This window comes from Ascaphus truei, unplaced genomic scaffold (assembly GCF_040206685.1).
Source record: "Ascaphus truei isolate aAscTru1 unplaced genomic scaffold, aAscTru1.hap1 HAP1_SCAFFOLD_2562, whole genome shotgun sequence".
In the NCBI taxonomy this organism is placed as follows: Eukaryota; Metazoa; Chordata; class Amphibia; order Anura; family Ascaphidae; genus Ascaphus; species Ascaphus truei.
Window position 1 is genome coordinate 1 of NW_027455495.1, and position 19,079 is coordinate 19,079.

Genomic DNA, 19,079 nt, shown 5'->3' on the forward strand with positions numbered 1-19,079 from the left:
CAGCGATGCCGGAGCAGTGACTACAGGTACTCCAAACCCTGGCCCTCTGGACCCTCCGGAACCGGAGCTATGGATTCCTAAATTTCAGCTTTTTACACTTAGCCGTTTTCTTGAGCTGTTTCTGCCGCCACCATTGGAACCTATGGCGCGACCCGCTCTTCTCGGTTCGACCCTTATCGGGGTCCAGGATTCGGGGACCCGGTTGTGGTCGAGTGGGGGGAGGGCCTAGGAACTGGGGGCAAAAAGAATTTTATTTCTAGGTGCTCTAGAACTGTTTATTCCCACGCCACTTGTCGTTGAACTTGACTGCTAAGTGATCAAAGCTCTCTTATTGAAAAAGTATCCGCTTTGCGGTTTGGACGGCAGCCAACTCGTTCCTGGAAAGCTCCTTCGAGGAATCTCCATTGAAGTCAATGGGCCCATTGACTTACAATGGGAAACCGCCGCTCCTCATCTCGGTCGCCATCTGCTGGTCTTCACAGGAAACGGAACCCAAACAGCAAGATTCGCCATTGAAACACATGGAGCTCCAATGGCGGCTTATGGGACCCTGCAAAATGGTGCCTGAAAAGGCGGGAAAATTACACAAAGGGCTATAATCACTAAAAAAAAATATTAACCCTTGTGCTCCCGGATGGATCCTAGTGTGTGTGTGGTGCAGACACTGACTAAACCAGATATTACAGTAAAGCATGGGAACGGGTATACACATTTTCATGTCATAACAAGGGTTAAATCACATTTCTGGACCTCAGCCCAGTTAACCCCTTATCTCCCTGGTGAGGTCAGGGGATGGCCAAATTGGGTGCAACCCCTTTAATACCGGGCCACCCCCTTTCTCCCTCTACACTCAGCAGTCCGGATCAGACAGTCGCCCTGAGTGACGCTCTCTCTCCCCCTCCAGTCTCTCTCAGGATCTCAGCAGTCCGGATCAGAGCGCAGAGTTACTTCCCAGCGCACAGTCTCTTGTCTGGAGCGTCCCGCGTATCCGTGGAGGGACACAGCTCTCTGCTCTCTTCAAGGTATCGCTGCTGTCTCTCCTCCCTCTATTACGGCAGTCTCTCACCCTTAGCACTACTCTCTCCTCTCCCCCTCTGAAGTGAATGTCTCTCCCTCCCCATCTCTCTTCCTCCAAACCCATTCCAGCCCTCCCCACTTCTCTCTACCCCCCCTCTCCTGAATCTGCCTCCCCCAATCTCCACTCTTCCCCCCTCAGGAAGCTCTTCTAACTACTCTCTCTCCTCCCCGTCTTCCCCACCGCCGTCTCTCCTGGACCTGCCCCCCCCCCCCCAATCTCTCCTCCCACATAAGCTCCTCTCCCCCCACCCCCCTCAGGTGGCTCTTCTCCTCGCGTCTCTCTCCTCCCCCTCTGAAGGTGGATGTCTCTTCCCCCCCCACCCGTCTCTCCTGGACCTGCCTCCCCCCCAATCTCTCCTCCCCCTCTGTAGGTGGATGTCTCTCCCCCCCGTCTCTCCTGGACCTGCCTCCCCCCCCCCAATCTCTCCTCCCACATAAGCTCCTCTCCCCCCCACCCCCCTCAGGTGGCTCTTCTCCTCACGTCTCTCTCCTCCTCCTCTGTAGGTGGATGTTTCTGGGTGTCTCTCCCCCCGTCTCTCCTGGACCTGCCTCCCCTGAACGTCTCCTTCCAGCTCCCGTCCCTCACCAGCTCCGGCCTCCAGGTCCGTTTCCTGAGGTTCCGGGCCGAGCGGCCGGCGCCAGCGCACCGCTGGGTCCGGTACCTGACCCACAGCGACTCGTACAGCGTCCGGCTGGGGTAACTGCCCCTCTCCAAATACCCCGACGCAGAGCGACTCGTACAGCGTCCGGCTGGGGTAACTGCCCCTCTCCAAATACCCCGACGCAGAGCGACTCGTACAGCGTCCCCACCCCCAGTGTGCTGTGTTGCCCCATCTCTATGTATATACAGACCCGCAGAGCATCGCTCCCTCGCTATTTATAGACCCAGAGAATTGTCCTGTGTGTGTAAACAATCCTGCAGAGCGTCGCCCCGTGTGTATATACAGACCCCGCAGAGCGTCGCCCCGTGTGTATATACAGACCCCGCAGAGCGTCGCCCCGTGTGTATATACAGACCCCGCAGAGCGTCGCCCCGTGTGTATATACAGACCCCGCAGAGCGTCGCCCCGTGTGTATATACAGACCCCGCAGAGCGTCGCCCCGTGTATATACAGACCCCGCAGAGCGTCACCCCATGTGTATATTTATACAGACCCCGCAGAGCGTCGCCCCATGTGTATATTTATACCGACCCCGCAGAGCGTCGCCCCGTGTGTATATACAGACCCCGCAGAGCGTCGCCCCATGTGTATATACAGACCACGCAGAGCGTCGCCCCGTGTGTATATACAGACCCCGCAGACCGTCGCCCCATGTGTATATACAGACCCCGCAGACCATCGCCCCGTGTGCATATACAGACCCGCAGACCGTCGCCCCGTGTGCATATACAGACCCCGCAGACCGTCACCCCATGTGTATATACAGACCCCGCAGACCGTCGCCCCGTGTGCATATACAGACCCCGCAGACCGTCGCCCCCGTGTGTATATAGACCCCGCAGAGCGTCGCCCCCCTCTATATGTAAACAATCCTGCAGAGCATTGCATAATAAATGTTGAACTTTTAATTAGTAACAAACCAAAAACTGTCATGTCTGAAACTGTCGGCGGTGAGGGGCGGCGCTGTGTGACTGCGGGGGGAGGGGACGCCGCGTTTTGGAGGTGATGGTGTGTGAGGTGACGCCGCGTTTTGGAGGTGAGGGGGGAGGTGATGGTGTGTGAGGTGACGCGTGAAGGCGGGGGGGAGGTGACGCCGCGTTTGAAGGTGAGGGGGGAGTTGATGGTGTGTGAGGTGACGCGTGAAGGCGGGGGGGAGGTGACGCCGCGTTTTGGAGGTGAGGGGGGAGGTGATGGTGTGTGAGGTGACGCCGCGTTTTGGAGGTGATGGTGTGTGAGGTGACGCGTGAAGGCAGGGGGGAGGTGACGCCGCGTTTTGGAGGTGAGGGGGGAGGTGATGGTGTGTGAGGTGACGCGTGAAGGCAGGGGGGAGGTGACGCCGCGTTTTGGAGGTGAGGGGGAGGTGATGGTGTGTGAGGTGACGCCGCGTTTTGGAGGTGAGGGGGGAGGTGATGGTGTGTGAGGTGACGCGTGAAGGCGGGGGGGAGGTGACGCCGCGTTTTGGAGGTGATGGTGTGTGAGGTGACGTGTGAAGGCGGGGGGGGAGGTGATGGTGTGTGCCCGTGTGGGGGTGATGGTGCGTTCCCGTGGTGGGGGTGATGTTGCGTGCCCGTGGTGAGGGGGGTGAGGTGACGCGTGAAGGTGGGGGGGAGGTGATGGTGCGTGCCCGTGGTGGGGGTGATGGTGCGTGCCCGTGGTGAGGGGGGTGAGGTGACGCGTGAAGGTGGGGGGGAGGTGATGGTGCGTGCCCGTGGTGGGGGTGATGTTGCGTGCCCGTGGTGAGGGGGGTGAGGTGACGCGTGAAGGTGGGGGGGAGGTGATGGTGTGTGCCCGTGTGGGGGTGATGGTGCGTTCCCGTGGTGGGGGTGATGTTGCGTGCCCGTGGTGAGGGGGGTGAGGTGACGCGTGAAGGCGGGGGGGGGGGAGGTGATGGTGCGTGCCCGTGGTGGGGGTGATGGTGCGTGCCCGTGGTGAGGAGGGGAGATGACACCGCGTGTTGGCGGTGAGGCGATGCCGCGGGACACTACACCGCCTCCGGTGTGTCGCAGTCAGGCAGAGACGTGTCACACCGAGGCCTCCGTGGCTCCTGACGCGGGGGATGTGACGCAGTCACAGGTCGTCCTGCGAGACAGAGACAGGAGTCAGGGCGAGAGCCGGAGAGAGATATATATATATAATAGCCACGATAGTGCAGAATAAATGAGTACTTCGGTATTAAGACCTTTTTTCATTTATCTAACTATTTATGTCTTATCTTTCTGAGCTGAGGTGTTTCCCGTTCTGGGGGCGCTGGAACTTTCCTCTGAGGATTTAGATTTTTAAATCATTTATGGAGTGATCTGGCGGTGAGAAGTGATGTCCCACAGGTGAGCAGTGATGTCCCACAGGTGAGCAGTGATGTCCCACAGGTGAGAAGTGATGTCCCACAGGTGAGAAGTGATGTCCCACAGGTGAGCAGTGATGTCCCACAGGTGAGCAGTGATGTCCACAGGTGAGCAGTGATGTCCCACAGGTGAGCAGTGATGTCCCACAGGTGAGAAGTGATGTCCCACAGGTGAGAAGTGATGTCCCACAGGTGAGAAGTGATGTCCCACAGGTGAGCAGTGATGTCCCACAGGTGAGAAGTGATGTCCCACAGGTGAGCAGTGATGTCCCACAGGTGAGCAGTGATGTCCCACAGGTGAGAAGTGATGTCCCACAGGTGAGAAGTGATGTCCCACAGGTGAGAAGTGATGTCCCACAGGTGAGAAGTGATGTCCCACAGGTGAGCAGTGATGTCCCACAGGTGAGCAGTGATGTCCCACAGGTGAGCAGTGATGTCCCACAGGTGAGAAGTGATGTCCCACAGGTGAGAAGTGATGTCCCACAGGTGAGCAGTGATGTCCCACAGGTGAGCAGTGATGTCCCACAGGTGAGAAGTGATGTCCCACAGGTGAGAAGTGATGTCCCACAGGTGAGCAGTGATGTCCCACAGGTGAGAAGTGATGTCCCACAGGTGAGAAGTGATGTCCCACAGGTGAGAAGTGATGTCCCACAGGTGAGAAGTGATGTCCCACAGGTGAGAAGTGATGTCCCACAGGTGAGAAGTGATGTCCCACAGGTGAGAAGTGATGTCCCACAGGTGAGAAGTGATGTCCCACAGGTGAGAAGTGATGTCCCACAGGTGAGAAGTGATGTCCCCACAGGTGAGAAGTGATGTCCCACAGGTGAGAAGTGATGTCCCACAGGTGAGAAGTGATGTCCCACAGGTGAGAAGTGATGTCCCACAGGTGAGAAGTGATGTCCCACAGGTGAGCAGTATCGTCCTTCTTCATGGTGGAGTATATGGAGTGTCTGTGCATATTCATTCTGCCTTAATAGACACACACACTCACTCTCTCTCTCTCTCTCACTCTCTCACTCTCTCACTCTCTCACTCTCTCCGGGGAATTATAATACAATAAGCACAATTAAGTCGGTCAGTCAGAAGAAAGGGGATCCCTGGAGAGCTTACACTCTAAGTGATATATACATACACAAACAAACCCACTATACATACACACTTCTATAGGTCACTCACCTCACTGTCCAGTATGGCGGAATCGAGGAGGTCTGGCAGTCGCTGAGAGGAAAGATATAGTTAGTGTGGGAAGGGGGGGGGGGGGGGGGAGATATACATATATATTAATATATAAAAACACAGGCCTCCATAGGAAACACACACACACACACACACACACACACACACACACTCTGAGGGGAGACACACACCTTACCACTCTCCCTGCCAGAGACCTGCAGAGCGTCGCTCCCTTAACCACTCTCCCTGCCAGAGACCTGCAGAGCGTCCTCTCCCTTAACCACTCTCCCTGCCAGAGACCTGCAGAGCGTCGCTCCCTTAACCCCTCTCCCTGCCAGAGACCTGCAGAGCGTCGCTCCCTTAACCCCTCTCCCTGCCAGAGACCTGCAGAGCGTCGCTCCCGTATCCCCTCTCCAGCCGGAGACCCCGCAGAGTGTTGCTCCCTTAACCACTTCTGCCTGCAGAGGTGCTCCCCCTTCCCCCCCCCCCCTCAGTACTTACTGCCTCCCCCACTGCAGACCCCTCGCTGCTCTCTTCTTCCTCTATCAGAATATCCTCCTCCTCCTCCTCCATCAGACTCAGCCTGCAGAGCGAGAGAGAGGGAGCAGAGCGTGTCAGTGCAGAGCGTGTGTGTAGAGCGAGCGAGAGAGGGAGCAGAGCATGTCAGTGCAGAGCTTGTGTGTGTGCAGAGCGAGCGAGAGAGGGAGCAGAGCGTGTGTGCAGAGCGAGCGGGAGCAGAGCGTGTCAGTGCAGAGCTTGTGTGTGTGCAGAGCGAGCGAGAGAGCAGAGCGTGTGTGTGCAGAGCGAGCAAGAGGAAGCAGAGCGTGTCAGTGCAGAGCTTGTGTGTGCGCAGAGCGAGAGAGGGAGCAGAGCGTTGTCAGTGCAGAGCGAGAGGGAGCAGAGCGTGTGTGTGTGCAGAGCGAGCGAGAGGGAGCAGAGCGTGGTCAGTGCAGAGCTTGCGTGTGTGCAGAGCGAGCGAGAGAGGGAGCAGAGCGTGTCACTGCAGAGCGTGTGTGTAGAGCGAGTGAGCGAGGGAGCAGAGCATGTCAGTGCAGAGCTTGTGTGTGTGCAGAGCGAGCGAGAGGGAGCAGTGCGTGTGTGCAGAGCGAGCGAGAGGGAGCAGAGCGTGTCAGTGCAGAGCTTGTGTGTGTGCAGAGCGAGCGAGAGAGGGAGCAGAGCGTGTGTGTGCAGAGCGAGCGAGAGGAAGCAGAGCGTATCAGTGCAGAGCTTGTGTGTGTGCAGAGCGAGAGAGGGAGCAGAGCGTGTGTGTGTGTGCAGAGCGAGCAAGAGGGAGCAGAGCATGTCAGTGCAGAGCTTGCGTGTGTGCAGAGCGAGCGAGAGAGGGAGCAGAGCGTGTCAGTGAAGAGCGAGAGTGGGAGCAGAGCGTGTGTGCAGAGCGAGCGAGAGGGAGCAGAGCGTGTCAGTGCACAGCTTGTGTGTGTGCAGAGTGAGAGAGGGAGCAGAGCGTGTGTGCAGAGCGAGCAGAGCGTGTCAGTGCACAGCTTGTGTGTGTGCAGAGTGAGAGAGGGAGCAGAGCGTGTGTGCGCAGAGCGAGCGAGAGAGGGGAGCAGAGCGTGTGTGTGCAGAGCGAGCGAGAGAGGGAGCAGAGCGTGTGTGTAGAGCGAGCGAGAGAGGGAGCAGAGCTTGTGTGTGTGCAGAGCGAGCGAGAGAGGGAGCAGAGCGTGTGTGCAGAGCGAGCGAGAGGGAGCAGAGCGTGTCAGTGCAGAGCTTGTGTGTGTGCAGAGCGAGCGAGAGAGGGAGCAGAGCGTGTGTGTGCAGAGCGAGCAAGAGGAAGCAGAGCGTGTCAGTGCAGAGCTTGTGTGTGCGCAGAGCGAGAGAGGGAGCAGAGCGTTGTCAGTGCAGAGCGTGTGTGTGCAGAGCGAGCGAGAGGGAGCAGAGCGTGTCAGTGCAGAGCTTGCGTGTGTGCAGAGCGAGAGAGGGAGCAGAGCGTGTGTGTAGAGCGAGTGAGCGAGGGAGCAGAGCATGTCAGTGCAGAGCTTGTGTGTGTGCAGAGCGAGCGAGAGGGAGCAGTGCGTGTGTGCAGAGCGAGCGAGAGGGAGCAGAGCGTGTCAGTGCAGAGCTTGTGTGTGTGCAGAGCGAGCGAGAGAGGGAGCAGAGCGTGTGTGTGCAGAGCGAGCGAGAGGAAGCAGAGCGTATCAGTGCAGAGCTTGTGTGTGTGCAGAGCGAGAGAGGGAGCAGAGCGTTTGTGTGTGTGCAGAGCGAGCAAGAGGGAGCAGAGCATGTCAGTGCAGAGCTTGCGTGTGTGCAGAGCGAGCGAGAGAGGGAGCAGAGCGTTGTCAGTGCAGAGCGAGAGTGGGAGCAGAGCGTGTGTGCAGAGCGAGCGAGAGGGAGCAGAGCGTGTCAGTGCACAGCTTGTGTGTGTGCAGAGTGAGAGGGAGCAGAGCGTGTGTGCGCAGAGCGAGCGAGAGAGGGAGCAGAGCGTGTGTGTGCAGAGCGAGCGAGAGAGGGAGCAGAGCGTGTCAGTGCAGAGCTTGTGTGTGTGCAGAGTGAACGAGAGAGGGAGCAGAGCGTGTGTGTGTGCAGAGCGAGCGAGAGGGAGCAGAGCGTGTCAGTGCAGAGCTTGTGTGGGAGCAGAGCGTGTCAGTGCAGAGCGAGAGAGGGAGCAGAGCGTGTGTGTGTGTGTGTGCAGAGCGAGCGAGAGGAAGCAGAGCGTGTCAGTGCAGAGCTTGTGTGTGTGCAGAGCAAGCGAGAGGGAGCAGAGCGTGTCAGTGCAGAGCGAGAGAGGGAGCAGAGCGTGTGTGCGCAGAGGATGTCAGTGCAGAGCGCGCTAGAGAGGGAGCAGAGCGTGTCAGTGTGCAGAGCGGGAGAGGGAGGGAGCAGAGCGTGTGTGTGCAGAGCGAGAGAAGGAGCAGAGCGTGTGTGCAGAGCGACAGAGGGAGCAGAGCGTGTCAGTGCAGAGTGGGAGAGGGAGCAGAGCGTGTGTGTGCAGAGAGAGGGAGCAGAGCGTGTCAGTGTGCCGAGCGAGAGAGGGAGCAGAGCGTGTCAGTGTGCAGAGCGAGAGAGGGAGAGGGAGCAGAGCGTGTCAGTGCAGAGCGTTTCAGTGTGCAGAGCGAGAGAGGGAGCAGAGCGTGTGTGGAGAGCGAGTGAGAGGGAGCAGAGCGTGTCAGTGTGCAGAGCGAGAGAGGGAGCAGAGCGTGTGTGTGCAGAGAGAGGAGCAGAGCGTGTGTGTGCAGAGAGAGGGAGCAGAGCGTGTGTGTGCAGAGCGTGTCAGTGTGCAGAGCGAGAGAGGGAGCAGCGTGTGTGTGCAGAGAGAGGGAGCAGAGCGTGTGTGTGCAGAGCGAGCGAGAGCAGAGCGTGTCAGTGCAGAGCGAGCGAGAGCAGAGCGTGTCAGTGCAGAGCGAGCGAGAGGGAGCAGAGCGTGTCAGTGCAGTCTGTGTGCGCAGAGAATGTCAGTGCAGAGCGTGTGTGCACAGAGAATGTCAGTGCAGAGCGTGTGTGCACAGCGAGAGAGAGGGTAGCGCGTCAGTGTGTGCAGAGCGAGAGGGAGCGGAGTGTGCGTGCCGAGCGAGGAGCAGTGTGTGCAGAGCGAGTGAGGGAGCAGAGCGTGTCAGTGTGTGCAGAGCGAGTGAGGGAGCAGAGCGTGTCAGTGTGTGCAGAGCGAGTGAGGGAGCAGAGCGTGTCAGTGTGTGCAGAGCGAGTGAGGGAGCAGAGCGTGTCAGTGTGTGCAGAGCGAGTGAGGGAGCAGAGCGTGTCAGTGTGTGCAGAGCGAGTGAGGGAGCAGAGCGTGTCAGTGTGTGCAGAGCGAGTGAGGGAGCAGAGCGTGTCAGTGTGTGCAGAGCGAGTGAGGGAGCAGAGCGTGTCAGTGTGTGCAGAGCGAGTGAGGGAGCAGAGCGTGTCAGTGTGTGCAGAGCGAGTGAGGGAGCAGAGCATCAGTGTGTGCAGAGCGAGTGAGGGAGCAGAGCGTTGTACGTCTGTGCACCCCTTGTGCAGGCATAAAAGTGTTATGTGGCCCAAACTGGCACCTCGCCTAAGGCCAAGTAAATCCTGAATCCCCCTCCGGGTGCAGAGCGTCTCGCGCGTGCAGAGCGTCTCGCGGGGTGCAGAGCGCCTCGCGGGTGCAGAGCGCCTCGCGTGTGCAGAGCGTCTCGCGCGTGCAGAGCGCCTCGCGCGTGCAGAGCGCCTCGCGTGTGCAGAGCGTCTCGCGCGTGCAGAGCGTCTCACCGGTGCAGAGCGTCTCGCGGGTGCAGAGCGCCTCGCGTGTGCAGAGCGCCTCGCGTGTGCAGAGCGCCTCGCGTGTGCAGAGCGCCTCGCGCGTGCAGAGCGTCTCACCGGTGCAGAGCGTCTCGCGGGTGCAGAGCGTCTCGCGTGTGCAGAGCGCCTCGCGGGTGCAGAACGCCTCGCGCGTGCAGAGCGTCTCGCGGGTGCAGAGCGTCTCGCGTGTGCAGAGCGCCTCGCGGGTGCAGAGCGCCTCGCGCGTGCAGAGCGTCTCGCGCGTGCAGAGCGTCTCGCGCGTGCAGAGCGCCTCGCGCGTGCAGAGCGTCTCGCGTGTGCAGAGCGTCTCACCGGTGCAGGCCGCTGCTCGGCGTGAAGTTGGACCGAGTGGCCGTGGAGCTGGCCTGTGACCGGAGTCTGTGGGAGGAGCTGGGCGTCCAGAGAGGCCGGCGCATACCGACCCAGGACAGACTGTAACGGGGTATACAGGGGGACAGAGACAGCGTGACACGTACTGTATATACAGGGGGAACAGAGACAGCGTGACACGTACTGTATATACAGGGGGACAGAGACAGCGTGACACGGACAGTATATACAGGGGGAACAGAGACAGCGTGACACGTACAGTATATACAGGGGGACAGAGACAGCGTGACACGTACTGTATATACAGGGGGAACAGAGACAGCGTGACACGTACTGTATATACAAGGGGAACAGAGACAGCGTGACACGTACTGTATATACAGGGGGAACAGAGACAGCGTGACACGTACTGTATATACAGGGGGAACAGAGACAGCGTGACACGTACTGTATATACAGGGGGACAGAGACAGCGTGACACGGACAGTATATACAGGGGGACAGAGACAGCGTGACACGTACAGTATATACAGGGGGACAGAGACAGCGTGACACGTACTGTATATACAGGGGGAACAGAGACAGCGTGACACGTACTGTATATACAAGGGGAACAGAGACAGCGTGACACGTACTGTATATACAGGGGGAACAGAGACAGCGTGACACGTACTGTATATACAGGGGGAACAGAGACAGCGTGACACGTACTGTATATACAGGGGGACAGAGACAGCGTGACACGGACAGTATATACAGGGGGACAGAGACAGCGTGACACGTACAGTATATACAGGGGAACAGAGACAGCGTGACACGTACTATATATACAGGGGGAACAGAGACAGCGTGACACGTACAGTATATACAGGGGGACAGAGACAGCGTGACACGTACTGTATATACAGGGGGAACAGAGACAGCGTGACACGTACAGTATATACAGGGGAACAGAGACAGCGTGACACGGACAGTATATACAGGGGAACAGAGACAGCGTGACACGTACTGTATATACAGGGGGAACAGAGACAGCGTGACACGTACTGTATATACAGGGGGACAGAGACAGCGTGACACGTACTGTATATACAGGGGGAACAGAGACAGCGTGACACGTACTGTATATACAGGGGGACAGAGACAGCGTGACACGTACTGTATAAACAGGGGGAACAGAGACAGCGTGACACGTACAGTATATACAGGGGAACAGAGACAGCGTGACACGGACAGTATATACAGGGGAACAGAGACAGCGTGACACGTACAGTATATACAGGGGGAACAGAGACAGCGCGACGCGTACAGTATATACAGGGGGAACAGAGACAGCGCGACACGTACTGTATATACAGGGGGAACAGAGACAGCGTGACACGTACAGTATATACAGGGGGAACAGAGACAGCGCGACACGTACTGTATATACAGGGGAACAGAGACAGCGTGACACGTACAGTATATACAGGGGGAACAGAGACAGCGCGACGCGTACAGTATATACAGGGGGAACAGAGACAGCGCGACACGTACTGTATATACAGGGGAACAGAGACAGCGCGACACGTACAGTATATACAGGGGGAACAGAGACAGCGTGACACGTACAGTATATACAGGGGGAACAGAGACAGCGTGACACGTACAGTATATACAGGGGGACAGAGACAGCGTGACACGTACAGTATATACAGGGGGAACAGAGACAGCGTGACACGTACAGTATATACAGGGGGAACAGAGACAGCGTGACACGTACAGTATATACAGGGGGAACAGAGACAGCGTGACACGTACAGTATATACAGGGGGAACAGAGACAGCGTGACACGTACTGTATATACAGGGGGACAGAGACAGCGTGACACGGACAGTATATACAGGGGGAACAGAGACAGCGTGACACGTACAGTATATACAGGGGGACAGAGACAGCGTGACACGTACTGTATATACAGGGGGAACAGAGACAGCGTGACACGTACTGTATATACAGGGGGACAGAGACAGCGTGACACGGACAGTATATACAGGGGGAACAGAGACAGCGTGACACGTACAGTATATACAGGGGGACAGAGACAGCGTGACACGTACTGTATATACAGGGGGAACAGAGACAGCGTGACACGTACTGTATATACAAGGGGAACAGAGACAGCGTGACACGTACTGTATATACAGGGGGAACAGAGACAGCGTGACACGTACTGTATATACAGGGGGAACAGAGACAGCGTGACACGTACTGTATATACAGGGGGACAGAGACAGCGTGACACGGACAGTATATACAGGGGGACAGAGACAGCGTGACACGTACAGTATATACAGGGGAACAGAGACAGCGTGACACGTACTGTATATACAGGGGGAACAGAGACAGCGTGACACGTACAGTATATACAGGGGGACAGAGACAGCGTGACACGTACTGTATATACAGGGGGAACAGAGACAGCGTGACACGTACAGTATATACAGGGGAACAGAGACAGCGTGACACGTACTGTATATACAGGGGGAACAGAGACAGCGTGACACGTACTGTATATACAGGGGGAACAGAGACAGCGTGACACGTACTGTATATACAGGGGGAACAGAGACAGCGTGACACGTACTGTATATACAGGGGGACAGAGACAGCGTGACACGTACTGTATATACAGGGGGAACAGAGACAGCGTGACACGTACAGTATATACAGGGGAACAGAGACAGCGTGACACGGACAGTATATACAGGGGAACAGAGACAGCGTGACACGTACAGTATATACAGGGGGAACAGAGACAGCGCGACGCGTACAGTATATACAGGGGGTACAGAGACAGCGCGACACGTACTGTATATACAGGGGGAACAGAGACAGCGTGACACGTACAGTATATACAGGGGGAACAGAGACAGCGCGACACGTACTGTATATACAGGGGAACAGAGACAGCGTGACACGTACAGTATATACAGGGGGAACAGAGACAGCGCGACGCGTACAGTATATACAGGGGGAACAGAGACAGCGCGACACGTACTGTATATACAGGGGGAACAGAGACAGCGCGACACGTACAGTATATACAGGGGGAACAGAGACAGCGTGACACGTACAGTATATACAGGGGGAACAGAGACAGCGTGACACGTACAGTATATACAGGGGGACAGAGACAGCGTGACACGTACAGTATATACAGGGGGAACAGAGACAGCGTGACACGTACAGTATATACAGGGGGAACAGAGACAGCGTGACACGTACAGTATATACAGGGGGAACAGAGACAGCGTGACACGTACAGTATATACAGGGGGAACAGAGACAGCGTGACACGTACTGTATATACAGGGGGAACAGAGACAGCATGACACGTACTGTATATACAGGGGGAACAGAGACAGCGTGACACGTACAGTATATACAGGGGGAACAGAGACAGCGTGACACGTACAGTATATACAGGGGGAACAGAGACAGCGCGACACGTACTGTATATACAGGGGGAACAGAGACAGCGTGACACGTACAGTATATACAGGGGGAACAGAGACAGCGTGACACGTACAGTATATACAGGGGGAACAGAGACAGCGTGACACGTACAGTATATACAGGGGAACAGAGACAGCGTGACACGTACAGTATATACAGGGGAACAGAGACAGCGCGACACGTACAGTATATACAGGGGAACAGAGACAGCGTGACACATACAGTATATACAGGGGGACAGAGACAGCGTGACACGTACAGTATATACAGGGGGAACAGAGACAGCGCGACGCGTACAGTATATACAGGGGAACAGAGACAGCGTGACACGTACAGTATATACAGGGGGAACAGAGACAGCGTGACACGTACAGTATATACAGGGGGAACAGAGACAGCGTGACACGTACAGTATATACAGGGGGAACAGAGACAGCGTGACACGTACAGTATATACAGGGGGAACAGAGACAGCGTGACACGTACAGTATATACAGGGGGAACAGAGAGCGCGCGACACGTACAGTATATACAGGGGGAACAGAGACAGCGTGACACGTACTGTATATACAGGGGGAACAGAGACAGCGTGACACGTACTGTATATACAGGGGGAACAGAGACAGCGTGACACGTACAGTATATACAGGGGAAACAGAGACAGCGTGACACGTACAGTATATACAGGGGGAACAGAGACAGCGTGACACGTACTGTATATACAGGGGGAACAGAGACAGCGTGACACGTACAGTATATACAGGGGGAACAGAGACAGCGTGACACGTACAGTATATACAGGGGGAACAGAGACAGCGCGACACGTACAGTATATACAGGGGGAACAGAGACAGCGCGACACGTACAGTATATACAGGGGGAACAGAGACAGCGTGACACGTACAGTATATACAAGGGGAACAGAGACAGCGTGACACGTACAGTATATACAGGGGGAACAGAGACAGCGCGACACGTACAGTATATACAGGGGGAACAGAGACAGCGTGACACGTACAGTATATACAGGGGAAACAGAGACAGCATGACACGTACAGTATATACAGGGGAACAGAGACAGCGCGACGCGTACAGTATATACAGGGGGAACAGAGACAGCGCAACACGTACAGTATATACAGGGGGAACAGAGACAGCGCGACACGTACTGTATATACAGGGGGAACAGAGACAGCGTGACACGTACAGTATATACAGGGGAACAGAGACAGCGTGACACGTACAGTATATACAGGGGAACAGAGACAGCGCGACACGTACAGTATATCCAGGGGGAACAGAGACAGCGCGACGCGTACAGTATATACAGGGGAACAGAGACAGCGCGACACGTACAGTCATATACAGGGGGAACAGAGACAGCGCGACACGTACTGTATATACAGGGGGAACAGAGACAGCGTGACACATACTGTATATACAGGGGGAACAGAGACAGCGCGAAACGTACAGTATATACAGGGGGAACAGAGACAGCGTGACACGTACAGTATATACAGGGGGAACAGAGACAGCGTGACACGTACAGTATATACAGGGGGAACAGAGACAGCGTGACACGTACAGTATATACAGGGGGAACAGAGACAGCGCGACACGTACAGTATATACAGGGGGAACAGAGACAGCGTGACACGTACAGTATATACAGGGGAAACAGAGACAGCATGACACGTACAGTATATACAGGGGGAACAGAGACAGCGCGACGCGTACAGTATATACAGGGGAACAGAGACAGCGCAACACGTACAGTATATACAGGGGGAACAGAGACAGCGCGACACGTACTGTATATACAGGGGGAACAGAGACAGCGTGACACGTACAGTATATACAGGGGGAACAGAGACAGCGTGACACGTACAGTATATACAGGGGGAACAGAGACAGCGCGACACGTACAGTATATCCAGGGGGAACAGAGACAGCGCGACGCGTACAGTATATACAGGGGGAACAGAGACAGCGCGACACGTACAGTATATACAGGGGGAACAGAGACAGCGCGACACGTACTGTATATACAGGGGGAACAGAGACAGCGTGACACGTACAGTATATACAGGGGGAACAGAGACAGCGTGACACGTACAGTATATACAGGGGGAACAGAGACAGCGCCACACGTACAGTATATACAGGGGGAACAGAGACAGCGCGACACGTACAGTATATACAGGGGAACAGAGACAGCGTGACACGTACAGTATATACAGGGGAACAGAGACAGCGTGACACATACTGTATATACAGGGGGAACAGAGACAGCGCGAAACGTACAGTATATACAGGGGGAACAGAGACAGCGTGACACGTACAGTATATACAGGGGGAACAGAGACAGCGTGACACGTACAGTATATACAGGGGGAACAGAGACAGCGTGACACATACAGTATATACAGGGGGAACAGAGACAGCGCGACACGTACTGTATATACAGGGGGAACAGAGAGCGCGCGACACGTACAGTATATACAGGGGGAACAGAGACAGCGCGACACGTACAGTATATACAGGGGAACAGAGACAGCGTGACACGTACAGTATATACAGGGGGAACAGAGACAGCGTGACACATACTGTATATACAGGGGGAACAGAGACAGCGCGAAACGTACAGTATATACAGGGGGAACAGAGACAGCGTGACACGTACAGTATATACAGGGGGAACAGAGACAGCGCGACACGTACAGTATATACAGGGGGAACAGAGACAGCGTGACACGTACAGTATATACAGGGGAAACAGAGACAGCATGACACGTACAGTATATACAGGGGAACAGAGACAGCGCGACGCGTACAGTATATACAGGGGGAACAGAGACAGCGCAACACGTACAGTATATACAGGGGGAACAGAGACAGCGTGACACGTACTGTATATACAGGGGGAACAGAGACAGCGTGACACGTACAGTATATACAGGGGGAACAGAGACAGCGTGACACGTACTGTATATACAGGGGAACAGAGACAGCGTGACACGTACAGTATATACAGGGGGAACAGAGATAGCGTGACACGTACTGTATATACAGGGGGAACAGAGACAGCGTGACACGTACAGTATATACAGGGGGAACAGAGACAGCGTGACACGTACAGTATATACAGGGGGAACAGAGACAGCGTGACACATACAGTATATACAGGGGGAACAGAGACAGCGCGACACGTACTGTATATACAGGGGGAACAGAGAGCGCGCGACACGTACAGTATATACAGGGGGAACAGAGACAGCGCGACACGTACAGTATATACAGGGGGAACAGAGACAGCGCGACACGTACAGTATATACAGGGGGAACAGAGACAGCGTGACACGTACTGTATATACAGGGGGACAGAGACAGCGTGACACGTACTGTATATACAGGGGGAACAGAGACAGCGCGACACGTACAGTATATACAGGGGGAACAGAGACAGCGTGACACGTACAGTATATACAGGGGGAACAGAGACAGCGCGACACGTACAGTATATACAGGGGGAACAGAGACAGCGTGACACGTACAGTATATACAGGGGGAACAGAGACAGCGTGACACGTACAGTATATACAGGGGGAACAGAGACAGCGTGACACGTACAGTATATACAGGGGGAACAGAGACAGCGTGACACGTACAGTATATACAGGGGGAACAGAGACAGCGTGACACGTACACAGACAGATGACACAGATACACAGGCAGATGAGGCAGACACACACACACACAGACAGACACACACACACACACACACACAGTCAGACAGATACACAGACACTATTTCCTGACCTGGGTTGGAAGTCTGTCTCTGACCCCTCCTCCTCCTCCTCCTCCTCCTCTCTCCTCCCCTCATGGGTAGGGGGGGCCCTCTCTATAAGCAGCGTGGAGGTTAGTAGGGGGGGCCTCCTGGGCCCGTCTCCCATCTCCATAGTCCCAATCGATTCTTCAGCAGCATCTGAAGGGACATGGGACAGGAGGGGGACACACGGTGATGAGCGCCCAGCATCCAGCCTCCTAACCCTATTACCTTATAGCAATCCTGTGTGAGACACCCTCTTATCCCATCTCTGGGAGGCGCCGCTGACCCTATTATCTTATAGGGATCCCCCGTGTGTGAGACGCCCCCTTATCCCATCACAGGGAGACACCGCTGACCCTATTATCTTATAGGAACCCCCTGTGTGAGACGCCCCCTTATCCCATCACAGGGAGGCGCCGCTGACCCTATTATCTTATAGGAACCCCCTGTGTGAGACGCCCCCTTATCCCATCACAGGGAGGCGCCGCTGACCCTATTATCTTATAGGAACGCCCTGTGTGAGACGCCTCTTATCCCATCACAGGGAGGCGCCGCTGACCCTATTATCTTATAGGAACCCCCTGTGTGAGACGCCCCCTTATCCCATCACAGGGAGGCGCCGCTGACCCTATTATCTTATAGGAACGCCCTGTGTGAGACGCCTCTTATCCCATCACAGGGAGGCATCGCTGACCCTATTATCTTATAGGAACCCCCTGTGTGTGAGACGCCCCCTTATCCCATCACAGGGAGGCACCGCTAACCCTATTATCTTATAGGAATCCCCTGTGTGAGACGCCCTCTTATCCCATCACAGGGAGGCACCGCTGACCCTATTATCTTATAGGAACCCACTGTGTGAGACGCCCCCTTATCCCATCACAGGGAGGCACCGCTGACCCTATTATCTTATAGGAATCCCCTGTGTGAGACGCCCTCTTATCCCATCACAGGGAGGCACCGCTGACCCTATTATCTTATAGGAATCCCCTGTGTGAGACGCCCCCTTATCCCATCACAGGGAGGCACCGCTGACCCTATTATCTTATAGGAACCCCCTGTGTGAGACGCCCTCTTATCCCATCACAGGGAGGCGCCGCTGACCCTATAATCTTATAGGAATCCCCTGTGTGAGACGCCCTCTTATCCCATCACAGGGAGGAACCGCTGACCCTATTATCTTATAGGAACCCCCTGTGTGAGACGCCCCCTTATTCCCTCCCAGGGAGGCGCCGCTGACCCTATTATCTTATAGGAACCCCCTGTGTGAAACGCCCTCTTATCCCATCACAGGGAGGCACCGCTGACCCTATTATCTTATAGGAACCCCCTGTGTGAGACGCCGTTTTATCCCATCACAGGGAGGCACCGCTGAACCTATTATCTTATAGGAATCCCCTGTGTGTGAGACGCCCCCTTATCCCATCACAGGGAGGCACCGCTGACCCTATTATCTTATAGGAATCCCCTGTGTGAGACGCCCCTTATCCCATCACAGGGAGGCACCTCTGACCCTATTATCTTATAGGAACCCCCTGTGTGAGACGCCCCCTTATCCCATCACAGGGAGGCACCGCTGACCCTATTATCTTATAGGAATCCCCTGTGTGAGACGCCCCCTTATCCCATCACAGGGAGGCACGGCTGACCCTATTATCTTATAGGAATCCCGTGTGTGTGGGACGCCCTCTTATCCCATCACAGGGAGGCACCGCTGACCCTATTATCTTATAGGAACCCCCTGTGTGAGACGCCCTCTTATCCCATCACAGGGAGGCACCGCTGACCCTATTATCTTATAGGAATCCCCTGTGTGAGACGCCCTTATCCCATCACAGGGAGGTGCCGCTGACCCTATTATCTTATAGGGATCCTGTGTGGACGCCCTCTTATCCCATCACAGGGAGGCACCGCTGACCCTATTATCTTATAGGAATCCCCTGTGGGAGACGC

The 19,079-nt window shown here is 55.7% G+C and overlaps 1 protein-coding gene across 3 annotated transcripts in view; it reads right to left on the bottom strand.

Moving 5' to 3' along the window:
* Positions 1–2,659: 2,659 nt before the first annotated feature.
* LOC142481351 (cohesin subunit SA-3-like) overlaps positions 2,660–19,079 on the bottom strand; it is a 29,131-nt gene continuing 12,711 nt past the window's right edge. For 2 of the 3 annotated variants that reach the window (XM_075582819.1, XM_075582820.1), the window contains exons 8-12: positions 17,117–17,282; positions 9,781–9,900; positions 5,758–5,839; positions 5,257–5,298; positions 2,661–3,818 (exon numbers count right to left, since the gene is read on the bottom strand). In XM_075582819.1, coding sequence (XP_075438934.1) covers positions 3,807–3,818; positions 5,257–5,298; positions 5,758–5,839; positions 9,781–9,900; positions 17,117–17,282 — 422 coding nt within the window. In that variant the 3' untranslated portion in view covers positions 2,661–3,806. Of the gene's footprint in view, positions 3,819–5,256; positions 5,299–5,757; positions 5,840–9,780; positions 9,901–17,116; positions 17,283–19,079 lie in introns of all 3 variants that reach the window. The other variant, XM_075582818.1, reaches the window with a different exon arrangement.